Raw genomic sequence first — 19421 nt, 5'->3', positions numbered from 1 at the left:
TCTTTAGAGAAAGCCCTCCTATAAGTCCCACTCCTCTAAGACTTGAGGAGGAGATTCAGACTCTAAAACCCAGTGCATGGGCCTCAAACAAAATCCCCCAGGGAGCCTGAAGTTTGCTCTTCATATCTAGAATAAACACAGTGGATCAGTGCCTAATTTGTAGTCTCTAATAGCAAGACAAAGACCTTATGGAATGATTGTAATCCCCTTCTAACAATGGATCCAGGAACTAGAATGTCATACCAGTAGAAATATTGGCCTAAAGTTTAAAAATATCCAAGAAGGTGGCCTAAAAGGGAAAAGAGACCCAAGTAAAAAGAAGCTATGAGGTATACCACTAGGGGGAATATAGAGAGGCTTAGCACTTAGGAAAGGGAGTTCTTAGAGAAGTCTGAAGAGCTCACGATAGTGCTTGTGAGGGTTAGTACAGAGTATCGACTTGATTTCCACCTTTCCACCTTTTGTCTGAGGAGATAAACCTCACGCTGCCTGAGGCAACAGTGATGGCTTCCCCTGAGGCAGTTGCCAGGTAAGATAATGTTGATTCTCCTCAGGAGCCACTCTCAACACCCCTGTTTGCTTCTAGACCTATAAATAGACTAAAGTCCCGGCAGGCCCCTAGAGGCGAGTTTCAGAGTGTGACCCATGTGGAGATGCGCTACATTCAAAAAGAACTACTTGAGTTTTCTAATTTATATAAACAGAAATCTGGAGAACAGACATGGGAATGGATATTAAGGGTGTGGGATAATGGTGGAAGGAACATAGAGTTGGATCAGGTTGAATTTATTGATTTGGGATGACTAAGTGGGGGTTCTGCATTTAATGTTGAAGCTTACGGAGTTAAAAAGGGTTCTAATAGTTTATTTGCTTGGTTAGCTGAAATATGAATTAAAAGATGGCCCACTGTGAGCAAGCTGGAAATGCCTGACCTCATCTGGTTTAATGTAGAGGAAGGGATCCAAAGGCTTAGGGAGATTGGGATGGTGGAGAGGATTAGTCACTTTAGACCTACTCATTCTAGCTGGGAGGGTTCAGAAGATATAGAAGATATGCCTTTGATCAATGCCTTGCAAAATAGATTTGTGAGGGCAGCATCTGCATCTTTGAAGAGCCTTGTAATTGCTCTTCTCTGTATGTCAGAACTAACAGTGGGAACTGAAGTCACTCAACAACAAAATTTAAATACAATGGGAATAATTGGATTCCATGGTGGCAGGGACCAAGTGGCAGCATTCAACCATCAAACCCAAGGTGGGCAGAGCTGCTGTAATAGACAGCTGAGGCAAATCAGCAATCAGAATAGTCTGACTAGTGTAGAGCTCTGGCATTGGCTAATTAATCACGGTGTTCCTAGAAGTGAAACTGATAGGAAGCCTTCTGCATTGCTACTTAATAAATACAAGTGGAAAACTTCTAGGTCGAATGGACAAAAGACTAATTTGAATTATAAAAACAGAGAATCAATCAATTTCCAGACTTGAGCCAGTTTATGAACCCAGAATCCCTTGAATGAAGGGGAGGCCATGTCCCCTTGAGGAAGGATCCCACTATGTTATTGATAATTTATGCTGTTAATCTTTCTCCCATCCTTCCCCAAGAAGACCTCCAGCTTCTTATAGTATGACTGTGCATTCGGGAAAGGAAAATGATGAGACATTTCAGGGACTACTGGACACTGACTCTGAACTGATGTTGATTCCAGGAAACCCAAAACGTCATAGTGTTCCTCCAGTTAAAGTAGGGGCTTATGGAAGTCAGGTAATTCATAGAGTCTTAGGCTAGGTGCGGTGGTGCATACCTGTAGTACCAGCACTTTGGGAGGCCAAGGCAGGTGGATCACCTGAGGTCAGGAGTTTGAGACCAGCATGGCCAACATGGCAAAACCCCATCTCTACTAAAAATACAGTTATAAGGGTGTGGTGGCACATGTCTGTAGTCACAGCTATTCAGGAGGCTGATGCAGGAGACTTACTTGAACCAAGGAGGCAGAGATTCCAGTGAGCTGAGACTGTGTCACTGTACTCCAGCCTGGGTGACAAAGTGAGACTTCATCTCAAAAACAAAAAAAAGGAAAAAAAAAGGAATAGAGTTTTAGCTCAGGTCTGACTTTCAGTGGGTCCAGTGGGTCCCTGAGCTCATCCTGTGGTTATTTCCCCAGTGCCTGAATGCATAATTGGCATAGACATACTTAGCAGCTGGCAGTACCCCTACATTGGCTCCCTGACTGATAGAGTGAGGGTTATTATGGTGGGAAAAGCCAAAAGGAAGCCATTACAGTTGCCTCTACATAGAAAAATAGTAAATCAAAAACAATATCATATCCCTGGAGGGACTGGGGAGATTAGTGCCACCATCAAGGACTTGAAAGACACAGGGGTGGTGGTGATTCCCACCACATTCCTGTTCAACTTTCCCATAAGGCCTATACAGAAGACAGATGGTTGTGGGAAGTTAGGGACCCTGAATGGAGGGACCGGTTGAAGCCATGGCAGAAGAACAAAAATTGTGAAGATTTCATGGACATTTATTAGTTCCCCAAATTAATGCTTTTTATAATTTCTTATGCCTGTCTTTACTGCAATCTCTGAACATAAATTGTGAAGATTTCATGAACACTTATCCCTTCCCCAGTCAATACCCTTGTGATTTCCTATGCCTGTCTTTACTTAATCTCTTAATTCTGTCATCTTCATAAACTGAGGAGGATGTACATTGCCTCAGGACCCTGTGATGAGTGCGTTAACTGCACATATTGTTTGTAGAGCATGTGTGTTTGAACAATATGAAATCTGGGCACCTTGATAAAAGAACAGGATAACAACAACGTTCAGGGAACAAGAGAGACAACCTTAAACTCTGACTGCCAGTGAGTCGGGCGGAACAGAGCCATATTTCTCATCTTTCAAAAGCAAATAGGAGAAATATCGCTGAATTCTTTTTCTCAGCAAGGAACATCCCTGAGAAAGAGAATGTGCACCTGAGGGTAGGTCTCTAAATGGTCCCTTTGGGGGCGGCTGTCTTTTATGGTCGAAGCCGAAGGTATGAAATAAGCCCCAGTCTCCTGTAGCGCTCACAGGCTTATTTGGACGATGAAATTCCTGCCTAATAAATTTTGGTCAGACAGGTTGTCTGCTCTCAAATCCTGTCTCCTGATAAAATGTTATCAATGACAATGAGTGCCCGAAACTTCATTAGCAATTTTAATTTCGCCCCGTCCTGTGGTCCTGTGATCTCACCCTGCCTCCATTTGCTTTGTGATATTTTATTACCTTGTGAAGTATGTGATCTCTGTGACGCACACCCTATTCGTGCACTCCCTCCCCTTTTGAAAATCACTAATAAAAACTTGCTGGTTTTACGGCTCAGAGAGCACACAGAACCTGCCAACATGTGATGTCTCCCCCGGACACCTAGCTTTAAAATTTCTCTCTTTTGTACTCTTTCCCTTTATTTCTCAGACCAGCCAGTGCTTAGGGAAATAGAAAAGAACCCACATTGAATATTGGGAATGGGGTTTTCCCCGGATACAGATGGATTTTAGAGAATGACAGTGTGTTATCAAAAGCTTAACCAAGTGGCGACTCCACTTGTAGCTGCTGTACCAGGTGTGGTTTCATCGCTTGAGAAAATTAACACATCTGGTACCTGGTATGCAGCCACTGACTTGGCAAATGCCTTTTTCTCCATTCCTGTCCATAAGGCCCACCAGAAGCAATTTGCTATCTGCTGGCAAGGCCAGCAATATACCTTTACTGTCCTACCTGAGGAGTATATCAATTCTCTGGCTTTGTGTCATAATCTTATTCGGAGAGACCTTGATCACTTTTTCACTTCCACAAGATATCACACTAGCCCATTATATTGATGACATTATGCTGATTGGATCCAGTGAGCAAGAAGTAGCAAACACACTGGACTTATTGGTGAAACATCTGCATGACAGAGGACAGGAAATAAATCCAGCTAAAATTCAGGGATCTTCTACCTCAGTAAAATTTCTAGTGGTCCAGTGGTGTGGGGCCTGTTGAAATATTCCTTCTAAGGTGAAGGATAAGTTGCTGCATTTGGCCCCTCCTCCAACCAGGAAAGAGGCACAATGCCTAGTGGGCCTATTTGGATTTTGTAGGCAACCACATTCCTCATTTGGGTATGTTACTCTGGCCCATTTATCGAGTGACCCAAAGGGCTGCCAGTTTTGAGTGGGGTCCAGAACAGGAGAATGCTTGAAACAGTCCCAGGCTGCTGTGCAAGCTGCTCTACCACTGGGGCCGTATGACTCAGCAGATCCAATGCTGCCTCCATAGGTGAATCACAGCGGAGGCCTCTAGGATTATGGAGCAAGGCCCTGCCATCTTCTGCAGATAACTACTCTCCTTTTGAGAGACAGCTCTTAGCCTGTTACTGGACTTTGGTGGAAACTGAACGTCTGACTATGGGTCATCAAGTCACCATGTGACCTGAACTGCCCATCATAAACTGAGTGCTTTCTGACACATCTAGACATAAACTAGGTCATGCACAGCAGCATTCCATCATCATATGAAAGTAGTATATGTGTGATTGGGCTCAAGCAGGTCCCAAAGGCACAAGTAAGTTACATGAGGAAGTGGCTCAAATGTCCATGGTCTCCATTCCTGTCATCCTGCCTTCTGTCTCCCAGCTTACACCAATGGCATCATGGGGAGTTACCTATGATCAGGTCATAGAGGAAGAGAAGACTAGGGTCTGGTTCACAGATGGTTCTGCACAATATGCAGGCACCACCCAAAAGTTGACAGCTGTAGCACCACAGCCCCTTTCTAGGACATCCCTGAAAGACAGTGATGAAGGGATATCTTCCCAGTGGGCAGAACTTAGAGCAGTGCATCTGGTTATGCACTTTGCATGGAAGGAGAAATGGTCAGATGTGTGATTATATGCTGATTTATGGCTGTAGCCAATGGTTTGGCTGGATGGTCAGGGACTTAAAAGAAGCACGATTGTAAAACTGGTGACAAAGAAATTTAGGAAAGAGGTATGTGGATGGACATCTCTGAGTGGTCAAAAACTGTGAAGATATTTGTATCCTATGTGAGTGCTCACCAACTGATGACCTCAACTGAGGAGAATTTTAATAATCAAGTGGATAGGATGACCCATTCTGTGGACACCACTCAGCCTCTTTCCCCAGCCACCCCTGTCATCACCAATGGGCCCATGAATAAAGTGGCCATGGTGGCAGGGATGGAGGTTACACATGGGCCCAGGAACATGGACTTTCACTCACCATGGCACTGACCTGGCTATGGCTACTGCTGAGTGCCCAATTTGCCAGCAGCAGAGACCAACACTGAGCCCTCAATATGGCACCATTCCTCAGAGTGATCAGCCAGCTACCTGATGGCAGATGGATTATACTGGACCTCTTCCATCATGGAAAGGGCAGAGGTTTGTCCTTACTGGAATAGACACTTACTCTGGATATGGGTTAGCCTATCCTAAACGCAATGCTTCTGCCAAGACCATCATCCATGGACTCACGGAATGCCTAATCCAGCATCATGGTGTTCCACACAGCATTGCCTCTGACCAAAGCACTCACTTTACAGCTAAAGTAGGGCAGCAGTGGGCTCACGCTCCTGGAATCTACTGGTCTTACCATGTTTCCCCATCATCCTGAAGCAGCTGGATTGATAAAACCGTAGAATGGCCTTTTGAAGTCACAATTACAACACCAACTAGGTGACGATACTTTGCTGGGCTGAGGCAAAGTTCTCCAGAAGGTGTGTATGCTCTGAATCAGCATTCAATATATGGTACTGTTTCTCCCATAGCCAGGATTCATGGGTCCAGGAATCAAGGGGTGGAAGTGGAAGTGGCACCACTCACCATCACCCCTAGTGATGCAGTGCAGAAGGGGTTGCACTAGCAAAATTCTTGCTTCCTGTTCACACATTAGATTCTGCTGGTCTATAGGTCTTAGTTCCAGAGGGAAGAACGCTGCCACCAGGAGACACAACAATGGTTGGAGGTGCAAGGAGTGAGAAATTAAAGACGAATGGAAGAGTTGTTACTTGACTTGAGATACCTTATGATAGCTTAGAGTTTTTTGAACTTGGCAAAATCAGAAAGCTTTTATCCTGATGAGCACTGTATTGGTCAGGGCTCTCCAGAGGGATAGAACTAATAGGAGATACACGTGTGTGTGTGTGTGTGTGTGTGTGTGTGTGTGTGTGTGTGTGTGTGTGTGTATTCCATTAAACTGGAAGTTAAGATTGCCACCTAGACACTTTGGGCTCCTCCTACCTTTAAGTCAACAGGCTAAGAAGGGAGTTACAGTGTTGGCTGGGGTGATTGGCCCAGACTATCAAGATGAAATCAGTCTACTACTCCACAATGGAGGTAGCAAAGAGTATGCATGAACACAGGAGATCTGTTAGGGTGTCTCTTAGTATTGTCATGCCCTGTGATTATGATCAATGGGAAATTACAACAGCCCAATCTGGGCAGGACTGCATATGGCCCAGATCCTTCAAGGATGAAGATTTGGGTCACTCCACCAGGAAAAAATCCACAACCTGCTGAGGTACTTGCTGAAGGCAAAGGGAATACAGGTTAGAACAAGGTAGTAATCAATACCAGCTACGACCACATGACCAGCTGCAGAAACGAGGACTGTAATTGTCATGGGTATTCCCTCCTTCTTTTGTTAAAACCATGATTGTGCATGTATACACTGCATTAAGAATATACCTTCATTTTATTTCCTTTTTCCCTTATCACATAAGATTTACTGACTTCACATCAGCATTTAAGTATTGTTAACTTTATGTAATAGTACTTGAGTTGGGAACTGATGCATTTCTGGTTGTATGAAGGATAGTTGTGTTATGTTAGGCATAATTATGACCTTATTATTGTCTTTATTTGAAGATTATGTATGATCTCAGCAGATCTGTACGGGTTCAAGTTGACAAGGGGGGGACTTGTGATGGTTAATACTGTCAACTTGATTGAATTGAAGGATGCAAAGTATTGATCCTGGGTGTGTCTGTGAGGGTGTTGCCAAAGGAGATTAACATTTGAGTGAGTGGGCTGGGAAAGACAGACCCACCCTTAATCTGGGCGGGCACCATCTAATCAGCTCCTAGTGCAGCTAGAATATAAAGCAGACAGAAAAATGTGAAAAGACCAGACTGGCCTAGCCTCCCAGCCTACATCTTTCTCCATGCCGGATTCTTCCTGCCCTCTAGTATCAGACTCCAAGTTCTTCAGTTTTGGGACTCAGACTGGTTCTCCATGCTCCTCGGTTTGCAGACAGCCTATTGTGGGACCTTGTGATCGTGTGAGTTAATACTTAATAAACTCCCCATATACATATCTTATTAGTTCTATCCCTCTAGATATATATATATACACACACACACACATATATGTATCTCCTATTAGTTCTATCCCTCTGGAGAGCCCTGACTAATACAGTACTCATCAGGATAAAAGCTTTCTGATTTTGCCAAGTTCAAAAAACTCTAAGCTATCATAAGGTATCTCAAGTCAAGTAACAACTCTTCCATTCGTCTTTAATTTCTCACTCCTTGCACCTTCAACCTTCCCAGTTAGCAAACTAGGGAAAAAATAAGAGGAAAAGATTTACAAATGGCCACACACCACCACCATTACAACCCCTTCCACAATGCAAATGTCTAGCCCAAAGAAGGTCCCAGCGCTTAACTTCATGTCAAATGTGGAGCTTTTGTGTTACATAAAGCTGGACATACTTAATTACTGATTTGAGACTGTGTTTTGCAACCAGAGTAAACACACACTTAACTAATAATTTCATGAAGTCTGAAATGAATTACCACCCTAGGGTAAGGGTTGAATTACCTCCACTGAGCAGCTTTAAGAGTCAGTAGGTCACATAAATAAAGTTGTTGTTATAATTACACCGCACTGTTCTAGTTGTTCAAAATACTAGTTTACTGGTACATTGTATTGTATATGGTATTTTTTACTTCCCAACAAAGTAACAAGAATCAGACCAACAGCAATTATTGCTATCCTCTAAGACATTAAAACAATGCCTTTAAAATTCTGGTGAAAAATTAATTTAAAACTAGAACTCTATTTCCAGCAAAATATCTACTCAGTGTAAGGCAGAACAAGGATATTTCAGACGTATGAACTTAGATCATTTGTCTCCATTGGCCCTTTTTGAAAATTACTCAAGGAGACACTCTAGGAAAATAGAAAAAGCAATCTATGAAGGAAAATATGAGAATACATAACAGGGGCAGCTGAGTGTAAGCCAAGGAAGTAGAAGAGAGTGACTGTTTTTAAAAGAGAAATCTTTAAATACAGTCCTGTGCATTTCAGGTATTCTCCTTCCTCCTCTGCAATTCTTGTTAGATTTGCAATGTCTGCAATAAATCACATTTACTTAAACATAATCCATTTAAAGGCTGTTTATGGGATTAAATGTTAGTATTAATTTTCAGACAAAGCATAGAAAATAGAATTAAGACTACAGAACAAATGTAAATGTTATCAATTATGACAACATGCATAATAATGTAACTCAAATCAAGTCAGTAAAATGCTCTAAATGCCTCTTTGTCACAGCGGAGTCAATAGATACCATGTGAAGTGAATTATTAAAAAATAGAAACAGAACTCAGTCATTTGTTATAATAATAACTACAAGAAAATTAAAAGAAATATTACTAAAAATGATTACTCAATGAAGGTGAGAAGGATTCACTTTATTTTATACTTTAGCTCTTTAATATGACCTGTATTTTCTATCACGCTGTAGGTATTACATTAAATATCAGAATGCAATACCATAAAATAACATACTATGCATAAATATGCAACGTACATTTTAGTAGCTTTTTGTCACATAGACGGTCAACCTTGCATTACTAATCTAAACTCTTACAAGCCGTAACACTGAGTGAATGAATCAACAAATCACTTCTAAATATGACTTACTACCTGAAAGAGAATACTTATACCGTTAGAAGATGAAAATGTTTCTGATGACAATCACCTCCATCATTCCAAAAATCCTTAAATCTGATGTGAGTCTACCTCACATACCATAATCTATAATTATGATGACAGAAAAACAACAAAACACTAATCTGAAAAAGTACAAGATTATAATAAAAAGCTTATTATAACCAAAAAGTGATTAGACTTTATTTTATTCAAATATTTTATACAATACCAGAATCCAATGCATGTTTTAGAGAGAAAAAAATATTATTGGCATTACCTAAGTTAATGCTATTATTTGAATTCATACAAATCTATTCTTCTTCTAGAATTACTAAGAAGCTATTATAATTGTAAATATTTTTATTTTAAAATAAGTGCCAGATATTTTAGAACTCTAAGGTAACAACTGCCTTACAAGAAAATTCATTACCAGAGCTAGACTTTTTTTTTTTTTTTTTTTTTTGTTTGTTTGTTTGTTTGTTTGAGACGGAGTCTCTGCCGCCCGGGCTGGAGTGCAGTGGCCGGATCTCAGCTCACTGCAAGCTCCGCCTCCCGGGTTCACGCCATCAGAGCTAGACTTTTATGTAATTTTCATAACAATAAACTAAACTCTTAACAGGTTTTATGTAATTTTCTTCATTTTCAATCTCTTTGACCAACCATTTTTAATACCATTTTCTTTAATCACTGGCGAAGATTTAAACTACCAGTCTGATTACAAAGTGAAGGTACTCAAGATATAAAGAGATCATTAAATGGAGCATAATGCTATTTCATTCTGCCTTTAAAGAGACTAAGTAAAGTCTGACATTACATTTTGAGAAAAGAAATAACAAGATATGACCTGGGAGTGATTTCTTTTAGACAGAGGTAATTTCAAGCAGAAAAGTTAGCAGGTGAGCAGACATGATCATGATTACATTGGGATAGGTGGCAGAGTGATCCACTGAGCTGTCTCTGCTACTAATAAGCCTGTGTCCCTGAATTAACTACTTACTAGTAACATTTGGATACCTCCACTGTCCATGTATAAACCAAGTAGCCTGGAATATGTAACCTCTAAATTCCTTTTCCGGTAAAATAATGATACCATATGAGTGAACGGATCTAAAGATCTGAGAGTTAAGTATGACTTAATGCAAACAAAAACAAATATCATACCTTTGTATTGCCTTTCATCTTTGTTTTACATTTGTTTTGTTCTCTGGCTTCACGAAGACCTTTCTGAGTAGGACCTTCTGGTGTATTTTCTTTTTCGCGACTACGACCAACTACAAGATAATATAATTTATTCTTAATATTTGCACTGTTTATCTGTATAAAATGATTGCAACCAAAAATATGAAAACCAAGATCTTAATGATGCATGTATTTTTTAAAAATTCATTAAATTAGTGATACCCAAACCATACCAAATGCTTTAGGTGTGATCTCAAGATTCCGTTCCCAAAAATGCAGAGTGGCATTACTACAAGGTTAACTAAATACATGGTGAGCCAGTTACAGAGCCCAGTTATGATATATCCAAATTCCTGTTATCACTAGGCTTTGTGTATTTATAAAGAGAGTTAAAGATGGTGAAGAACAGAATGATAAGAAATGACAAAACTTCCCACCTGAAACTAGATAATACATATTTTTATTGTAAAAAAGAGAATATTGTATTAATAAAATATTATTGTCTACGCTTCCCTATGTTAAGGACAAAAAGGAAAAACACAGGGTAATATTCAAAATAGTTGTAACATTAGTCTCCTACTTCTCATGGACATAATAAGCAGCCTTAATGGAATCATTTGAGAGTGGGGAATTGACAGAAAAAGTTCTCACATTTTTCTACATATAATACATATACATATATAAGTACACATATTTCCACTTGTATTTCTAAACAGTAAGTTGATTGCAAAAAACTAAGAAGGTTATAATCACTAACACAAATAAAAAACTAAATGGTACAAATTATAACACTAGATTTATAACAGAGAAAAGACGATGAACAAAGAAATATCTGGATGATTTCAATGTTAAGTCTCTCTTAAGAAATCCTGAGATTATAAAGGCAGGGAAGAAAATGGCTGGCATTTATTTTATTTTATTTTCTGACTAATTTTTTCTATTCAATACCAGTTCTAGACAAAGGAGAAAATCCTCAAAATAACTCCCACGATAACGTTAAAAAATGTTCCATAACCCCATGTTACATGGAAGTACTTGAGAGACCTGGGTATCCAAACTGCCTGTCCTCCCTGAAGGTGCTATAAGCTAGAGTCCCACAGCATCTAGGATGCTGAAGTCTAGAGGAAAGGCAACAATTACAGCTTGCTGAGATTAAGGGAAAATATTTACTTCTGATTCTCTTTTATTATATTTTCCCCTTCAAATTCCAGGGTTGTCAACCTGATATTAAAAACAATAACTAACATTCAAGCCTCATTGATGTTTTACCACATAATGTGCACTATTCTAAACAACTTATATATACAATTTTATGCAATTATGTAAACAATCTTGTGAAGGTCACACTACCTTTTGTTCCCATTGTATATGAGAAGGGGTATGCATATAGTAATATCAGAGGAAAGAAAAGAGAAATCAGTAGGGAGAAAAACTCAAGAATCCAACAGATAATTCCAGCAATATAAGCAGATTTCATGTAGCATGTAAGACAGTGCTAAAGGCCACTTCATAAAAGAAAGAAAATTAAAAAGCAAGCAAACAAACAAATATGGTAAGAATAACAAAGGCGGAAAATCCAAAAGGGCAGGGTTTATGTGTATATGTTGTTGCTCTACAAACAAAACGAAAAATACACACTTAATAAAATTTTAGGAAAGTATTACACATTTAAAAGCAAAACTTAGGAATAAACACTACAGAATGTACAGAGTACTGGCAAAAAAAAAATGTTTTTCAATTATTTCTCAATGTAGTGAGAATAAATATGATTTCCACTCTCCAGCAAATAAGTATCACTTTTATTACACAAAAATTTACAGAACAAATGAAAGGTGCAGACAGTAAAGTCTGTATCACATTCAGTCTTAAGTGCATGTAATTCTCAGATTCTATACAGCACTTCTCAATGTTGAGTAATATCCCAGCAAAGTCTTTGTCTCTATCATAGCTTCTCATGGCTGTCATCTAATGCTTATTAATGACAAAGGCTATGGAACCAACAGGTACTGTGTAGTTTTCCAAATTTTACTTAGGTAAAGTCAACATTTTAAGGCATCCATACTTTCTTGAGATAAAACAAACAGCAAATAAACAAACACACTTTCATTTATAGAAATTCTATTTATTGTACTTTCCATTGCTAAATTTTACCCATTCAATTGTTCTTTCATGTGTGTACACATTCAATCAATGTTAACATGTTCAGGCTCTTGGATAAATATCAGAAAGACATAAATACCATAATTAAATATTTAAAGAGCACTTACCTTGTGCCACTCCCTAACTTCCTTATAGAGCAAATAAAACTGAAAAGAGAACTTTTTAACTGAAAAAGGTTTTGAAGACATTTTCTATAATTTAACCCAGAGAAATAGAAAATGTCTAAGAGACTGCAACACACGTAAACTAAAATGAGGAGATTGGTTAGATCTATATAATTAGAATTCAGAAAAAGATAATAAAGGTAAATGAGAAGATGCTATATTTGAAAAAAGTCTCTATTAATTAGACCATACAGACTATATAATTACATGAATTTGGCATCTCATAATGCAATTCTGAGCAGCAACAAAACACGAACTTAAAAAGCAGCAATTAATTAAACTATAAGAAATAATCAGTACTTGTTCTACTGTTAATTTTGAAGTACTAACTTAAGAGCTACTTTGCTTTACTATATATGACATTTATTTCCTCTTCAAAGCTCTGAAGTCAGCTTTCACAATTTTTCACTTCACCAAGCATTTCCAATTTCTAGAAGGTCATCCTGAATTAATAATTTCCTATACATTATAAGATATGCTAAAATGCAATTATATGTATCATTATGATCTGCTTTAAAAATAGGCATTATTGCACTGAAATTGCAACCTTATAGCAAACAAAATAACTAATACAAGGATGACAATCAAAACCAGTAGATTTCATAAGCTTTTTGAAATTAATTTGCAAAAAAAGTTTTATCTCATAATATGTAGTACTAAAAAGTGCTTTCTGTATAGTGTCATGTAAATATTCGATACATATGACCCTTAATAAAAATAAAAACATCATCCGTAATTTTCAGTTTAAATATCTACTCAATAATAATTATTTCATAGTTTCTCCCAGAAATTTTTCTACTTTTGACCTACCAGACAGAATAAATGTAAAATTGAAAACTCTTTTCAGGTGAGATTAGGTAATAAAGTATTAATATTATCTTTGTATGGCAGCAATTATGTGGTGATTATTTAAAATATATGTTATCATTGTCTGCATTTTCTATAATAAACATCACTTTGGTAGTCAAAAAAGTATGTTTAAAATACTTTGCTAACTTTGCTCCAAATCATTCCAATTTGTGTCTTATTCCCTAAATTTAGAGTAAATAATAATTAATGTGTCTTGATCCCAAAGTTTAGAGTAAATGACAATTTGTTGTTTTCTAACTTCAAAGTAAATAATGTTTAATTTGAAGAATCTCTATTGACATGCCAACTTCTGCCCAAAATAAATGGATAGATGGATGGATGGGTGGATGAATGGATAAATGAGAGCGAGAGGGAAGTATTTTTAAAACTAAACTTAAATGAGCAAGTAAAGAGGGAGGAAGTAATATGAAAATATGAAGAATGACAGGAATTATGAGGAACAACCACTTAACCAATAGATAGTCTTTTTTTTTTTTTTTTTTTTTTTTTTAGACGGGGTCTTGCTGTGTTGCCAGGCTGGAGTGCAGTGGTATGATCTCGGCTCACTGCAACCTCCAACTCCCTGGTTCAAGGGATTCTCGTGCCTCAGCCCCCCGAGTAGCTGGGATTACAGGCACGCACCATCACACCTAGCTAATTTTTGTATTTTCAGTAAAGACAGGGTTTTACCATGTTGGCCGGGATGTTCTTGATCTCCTGACCTCATGATCTGCCTGCCTCAGCCTCCCAAAGAGCTGGGATTACAGCCGTGAGCCACCACGCCCACCTCGTCTTTTCAAATTACAGTCCCTGACTAAGTAGGATACCAAGTTTTAGCAACTGGAGACATGACAGAGTCTAAGGGCCCACAGACAAATGCTGAGATCAGAAGCTTAGGGAAAAGTGCTTCAAGTTCCATATCTAAAACTAGAGTTCATGTTTACAAAGAGCATAAAATTAGTACAGGATTTAAATAATTACTTTTGATCAGATAGTTGGGATATATAACTAAAAGAAACTATTTCCCCATGTTGGGTCAGAATTTCTTTTGACTAAAAGCCATTTGAAAATATCACAGATCAAAATAACAATTACAAGTTTAATCTCCAAAGTACCTTGAAAATATCACTCAAGAAAAACATGCAATATGTTCTTGTATGAATTAGACTAAACACCAGGAGATAATTTCATAAATGAGTTATCTGTCAAGCATCAGTTTATTTTAATTGATATGTCAAGCATAAACATATAAAATTTAAACCATTAGAGTAGAATGAATCATTAGAGATTAATTGGTGCAAACATCAACTCAATTCATGAAGTCCCTCAACCTTTAAACTGTTTTACATATATTCTTTTTCAGAATATTCAGTCATTTTTGGAGTTACAGTTCATGAAATTATGATAATTTCAAACCATCCTTTAATATTTATATCTGATTATATTCTTCTTAAGTTATCTTAATATTAGAACAATTTTTGATGTTGATAGAAATGTACATTCTTTGTAAAAGACACAATAAAGAAAAAGGGTAGGAAGTAGTCACATAACATAGAGAAAATTATGTTAAAATCCTGATATGTACCCTCTAATATTTTTTCTTTGCATATATTCAACAGGCATATACTTGTACCATATAAATGTTTTTACTCCTTAGCATTGTAACATAAGTGTTTCTTATGCATGATTTTTAGAGACTTTTTATTATTGTATGATCAACTATAAACATTCACTGGTGGTTAAAAAGTGAGATTGCTTGTATTGTTGTGTTACTATTATGACTGCAATAAACATCCTTGTGCATAGTCCCTTAGGAATCACTGTGCATAACTGATACTACTTTAACATAAAATATTAGAAAAGTAGGAAGGGAGAAGAGATGAATAGGCAAAGCACAAAAGGTTTTTAGGGCAGTGATACTACTCTGTATGACACTATAATGTTGGATACATGTCATAAATGTGTTGAATTCCATAGAATGTACAACACCAAAAGTGAACCCTAATGTAAACTATGGACTTCAGGTGATAATAATGCCATGGACACTCATCAGTTTTAACAACTGTATCAATCTGGTAGGGGATGCTGATAATAGGGGACGCTATGTCTGGGAGCAGGTGGTATACGTGTGGGGGCAGGTGGTATATGGAAAATCACTGTACCTGCCGCTCGATTTTGCTATAAACCTAAAACTGCTCTAAAAAATAAAGTTTATCCTTTTTAAAAAATGAAGCCAGCTCACAAGAGAGAGGCAGCGACCAGGTCCTAGGGACATAATCCTTCTGGATCTAGTCATGTCTGAGAACACTGCCTGTGTCTTCTAGCCATCTGAGCCAAAAAAAAAAAAGTCCTCTTTGTCCAAAAATAAACACAGGTATACTTAAATTTATGCATTTTATTGTATGTAAATTATGTACTCTAATTGTACAGTTAGGTGTGTTTTGACAAATATAAATAGGCATGCAACTACTACCAAAATTAAGATATAAAACATTTCCATCACACCTCGATTTATTTTCCTTTTATTTTATATACCTTATAAACATTACCTTATGACACTATAATTTTTATTTTAATCAGTCACTTTTCTTCTGAGGATATTGGAAAAGGAAAACATATTTCTTATTTTAACCAGAATTTAACATTTTTAATTCTCTGTTTTCAATTGTGGTACATCTTAATTTCCTTCTGGCAAATTTTCTTTTTGACCCAAAGAAAGTTCTTTAGTATTTCCTGTTGTACAGAAAGGCTTGCAACAAAATCTCTCAGTTTTCCTTTATCTTAAAATGCCTACATTTTATCTAAATTTTAAAGGATATTTTTATTGGATATACAATTTTGAATGAAAATTTTTTCCACACTTTAAAAATACCATTTTATTGTTTCTAGCCTCCAGTATTTCCTATGAGAAATCAGCCTGTATTTATATTATTGCTTTCAAGATTTTCTCGCTTCAATTTTCAACAATTTCAACACAGTGTGTTCAGGAATGGTTCTCTTTATGTGTATAATTAGCTCTCTTCTTAGGTGTTTAAGTTTATACTTTACATGAATTTGGGGAAATTTGGGGCCATTAAATATTTTTATGCTCCATTTTCATTCTTCTTTTGAGACTTTAATTTTATATATCTTAAATAGGCAAGTTTTCCTTTAATCTGTTATCTTTCTTCTTTAGACTAGATGCCTTTATTGATCTCTCTTGAAATTTACTGACACTTCTGTCATCTCTAATTTGTTGTGAAATACATTCAACAAAATTTTCGATTGGGTGCAGTGGCTCATGCCTGAAATCCCAGCATGTTGGGAGGCTGAGGCGGGTGGATCACTTGAGGTCAGGAGTTCAAGACTAGCCTGGTCAATATGATGAAACCCCATCTCTACTAAAAATACAAAAATTAGCCAGTCATGATGGCACATGCCTGTAGTCCCAGCTACTGGAGAGGCTGAGGCACCAGAAGCACTTGAACCTGGGAGGTAGAGGCTACAGTGACCTGAGATCACGCCACTGCACTCCAGCCTGGGTGACAGAGCAAGACCCTGTCTCAAAAATCAAAAAAAATTCATTTTAGTTATTCTATTTTTCAGTTATAGAACTTCAATTTGGTTTGGTATGTATGCTTGTTTTGATTTCTCAGCTGAAATTCCCCATCTGTTCACTTCTTAATATTTTCCCTTAAGTCCTTGAATATAATCAAAATATCTGCTTTAGTACTTTCTATCTGCTAAATGCAACAATTTAGCTACTTTAGGGTAGGTTTCCATGTATTGCTTGATGTCTTGATTATGGGTCACATTTTCCTGTTCCTATTCATATCTAGAAATGTTTAATTATGTACTAGGAAGTATGGGTAAAAGAGTGTAAAGACTCTAGATGACTGTCTTCCTCAAAAGGATGTCATTTTTTGCTCTAGAAGGCAGTTCCATTTTTGGCTGATGACCCTAAAATCCTTGGCTTGATTTTATGCTTCGTAAGGGTGGATCCATGGAAAGCCCTAAATGTTTCTCAAGGCCCTATAACTTGGCAAGACTCAAACTCCAAATTCTGTGTCCTCTCTAAGAATGCTGTGTAAGTTTTGTTCCTGGTTTATAAGGTGGATATGGGATGCTGAATGTTAATGTGTTGTTAACAAAGTGTGAAAGAGGTCTTTCCACCCAGGCATGGCCAGATGTGCAATGTCTCCCATCACTGCTTAACTTCTAGAATCTCTGGCCTCCTCTTGGTCCTATATAATTGTATCTCTCTTGTATTGCAGCCTCAGTTAAGGACTCATAGTAAACTCCCTCACAAACTGAGCTACTCCTCATTGCAGCTCTCTTCTCTGATGTCCTTCCCCACAGATTCTAGTGGCTTCAAAAGCTGTGAAACTAGGGTCTCTGATATTTCCAATTATCAGGATTGCCATGCTCTTATTGGCATCCATCTCCACGAAGCTCAGTTTGGAACCTTCCACAGACCCAAAGCCATGGTGATGGCAGAGCTCACTTTATAAATTTTCCTTCTGCCAAGTGCCTTCTGTTACTTGAGCTGTCTGTTTTCTATTGCCTAAAAGGAGTTGTCCGATCTTACAGCTTAGCTTTAGAGTTACTTATACAGAGAAGGCTAGTCTGGTACCAGGTATAATGACCAGAAACAGAAGTCCTTCCATTATAGTTGACTTGTTTTTCTCTATAATTAATCCATACAGTATATCTATATTTCTTCTTAATCTTTTTATTAAAATTTTAATTTGTGAAATAGCCACCACTTATTCACTTTTAAATATCTCTAGAATATTAATCACTGATAAGGTTGAGAAATCACCAAACTATATTAAATTAGAGCTTCATCACATTTTACATTTACCTTTCATTTCAGGAGCATGGTAACTATGTCCTATTTCCACATTCTTCAATATTTCTTGAAGTCCAGAAATCTAAAAAATAAAATTCAAAGAAATGAAGTCATACACTAAATGACTTTTAAAAACGTTACATAAAACACAGTATTTAAATATCCATTGTAAAATATAAAAAATATTAATCTCTTTTAAATTTATACCTTTTTTAATAAAACATAAATTTTAACAAAAGAAAAACATATTTTTAAGTTGAAATATAATTCCACCAGCTAATTATTAATTATTTATTTTAGGTAAGCATCTGAAACATTTATTTCACAGCATAGTTTCCTGAATTAAGAATACTCATTGTACACTTTAATAATTATTCAATTCTTTATTTTGAGAGCAGTTTTTCCTCTGTTCAAATTGTTTCACAATAACTATCACCTTTATATTTATAAAATATAAGGCAATTATCGCTTGTAAAGTAAAATATGAAGAAGTTGTTTTTATTCCCCAAACTCTTACCTCATTTTACACCCACATATATTCTCTATTTTATTAAACATGTCTTATAATTAAGAACATTTGTTAGCTTGGTGTCATGATTTACCTGTATTCCTGAAAAACAGACTTAAATTTCAAATTTGACCTCAAAAAGCTATTTCATCTTGCATTATATATGATTATACCAATACAAAATACCATCTGTTCAATTACATAAAGATATATACTTTTTTCTACTATCACTGGATAGTAATATTTCTTTATTAATAGAAAATAACAATTTATTAATTATAATCTATAGATGAGTGCTCATGAAATGCCTAGGTTAAAAAAAGTAAAATATTACTATCTATTCCTAGAAGCCAAAAGAATTATAAATTTCAAAAATAAACTTTTTATTTAGAATAGCATAAGATTAACAGAAGAGTTGCTAATGTAGTACTGAGAATTCCTGTTTTGTCCCATGCCCCTTTTCCCCCATTAACATCATACATTGTAATGATACATTTTTTACAAATAATGAACCAATATTGATACATTATTATGAACTACAGGCCACAGTTTTAGTTTTATTAATTTTTACATAATATCCTTTTTATGTTTCAAAATCACATCCAGAATACCACCTTACAACTAGTTTTTAGGTCTCTTTAGCCTCCTCTGGACTGAGACAGTTTCTCAGTCTGATATAGTTTGGATATTTGTCCTCTCCAAATCTCTTGTTGAAATGTGATCCCCAATGTTGGAGGTGGGGCCT

The 19421-nt window shown here is 36.9% G+C and overlaps 1 protein-coding gene across 4 annotated transcripts in view; it reads right to left on the bottom strand.

Moving 5' to 3' along the window:
* The window catches only part of LOC105481157 (sperm associated antigen 16), a 1164883-nt gene that overhangs the window by 1068605 nt on the left and 76857 nt on the right, over positions 1-19421 (bottom strand). For all 4 annotated transcript variants that reach the window (XM_071073329.1, XM_071073330.1, XM_011740504.2 and 1 more), the window contains exons 8-9: positions 18181-18250; positions 10147-10256 (exon numbers count right to left, since the gene is read on the bottom strand). In XM_071073329.1, the coding sequence (XP_070929430.1) occupies positions 10147-10256; positions 18181-18250 (180 nt within the window). The remainder of the gene's footprint in view (positions 1-10146; positions 10257-18180; positions 18251-19421) is intronic.

This window comes from Macaca nemestrina, chromosome 11 (assembly GCF_043159975.1).
Source record: "Macaca nemestrina isolate mMacNem1 chromosome 11, mMacNem.hap1, whole genome shotgun sequence".
Classification (NCBI taxonomy): Eukaryota; Metazoa; Chordata; class Mammalia; order Primates; family Cercopithecidae; genus Macaca; species Macaca nemestrina.
Note: the sequence above shows the minus strand (reverse complement) of the source record. Positions and strands in the feature narration are given on the sequence as shown.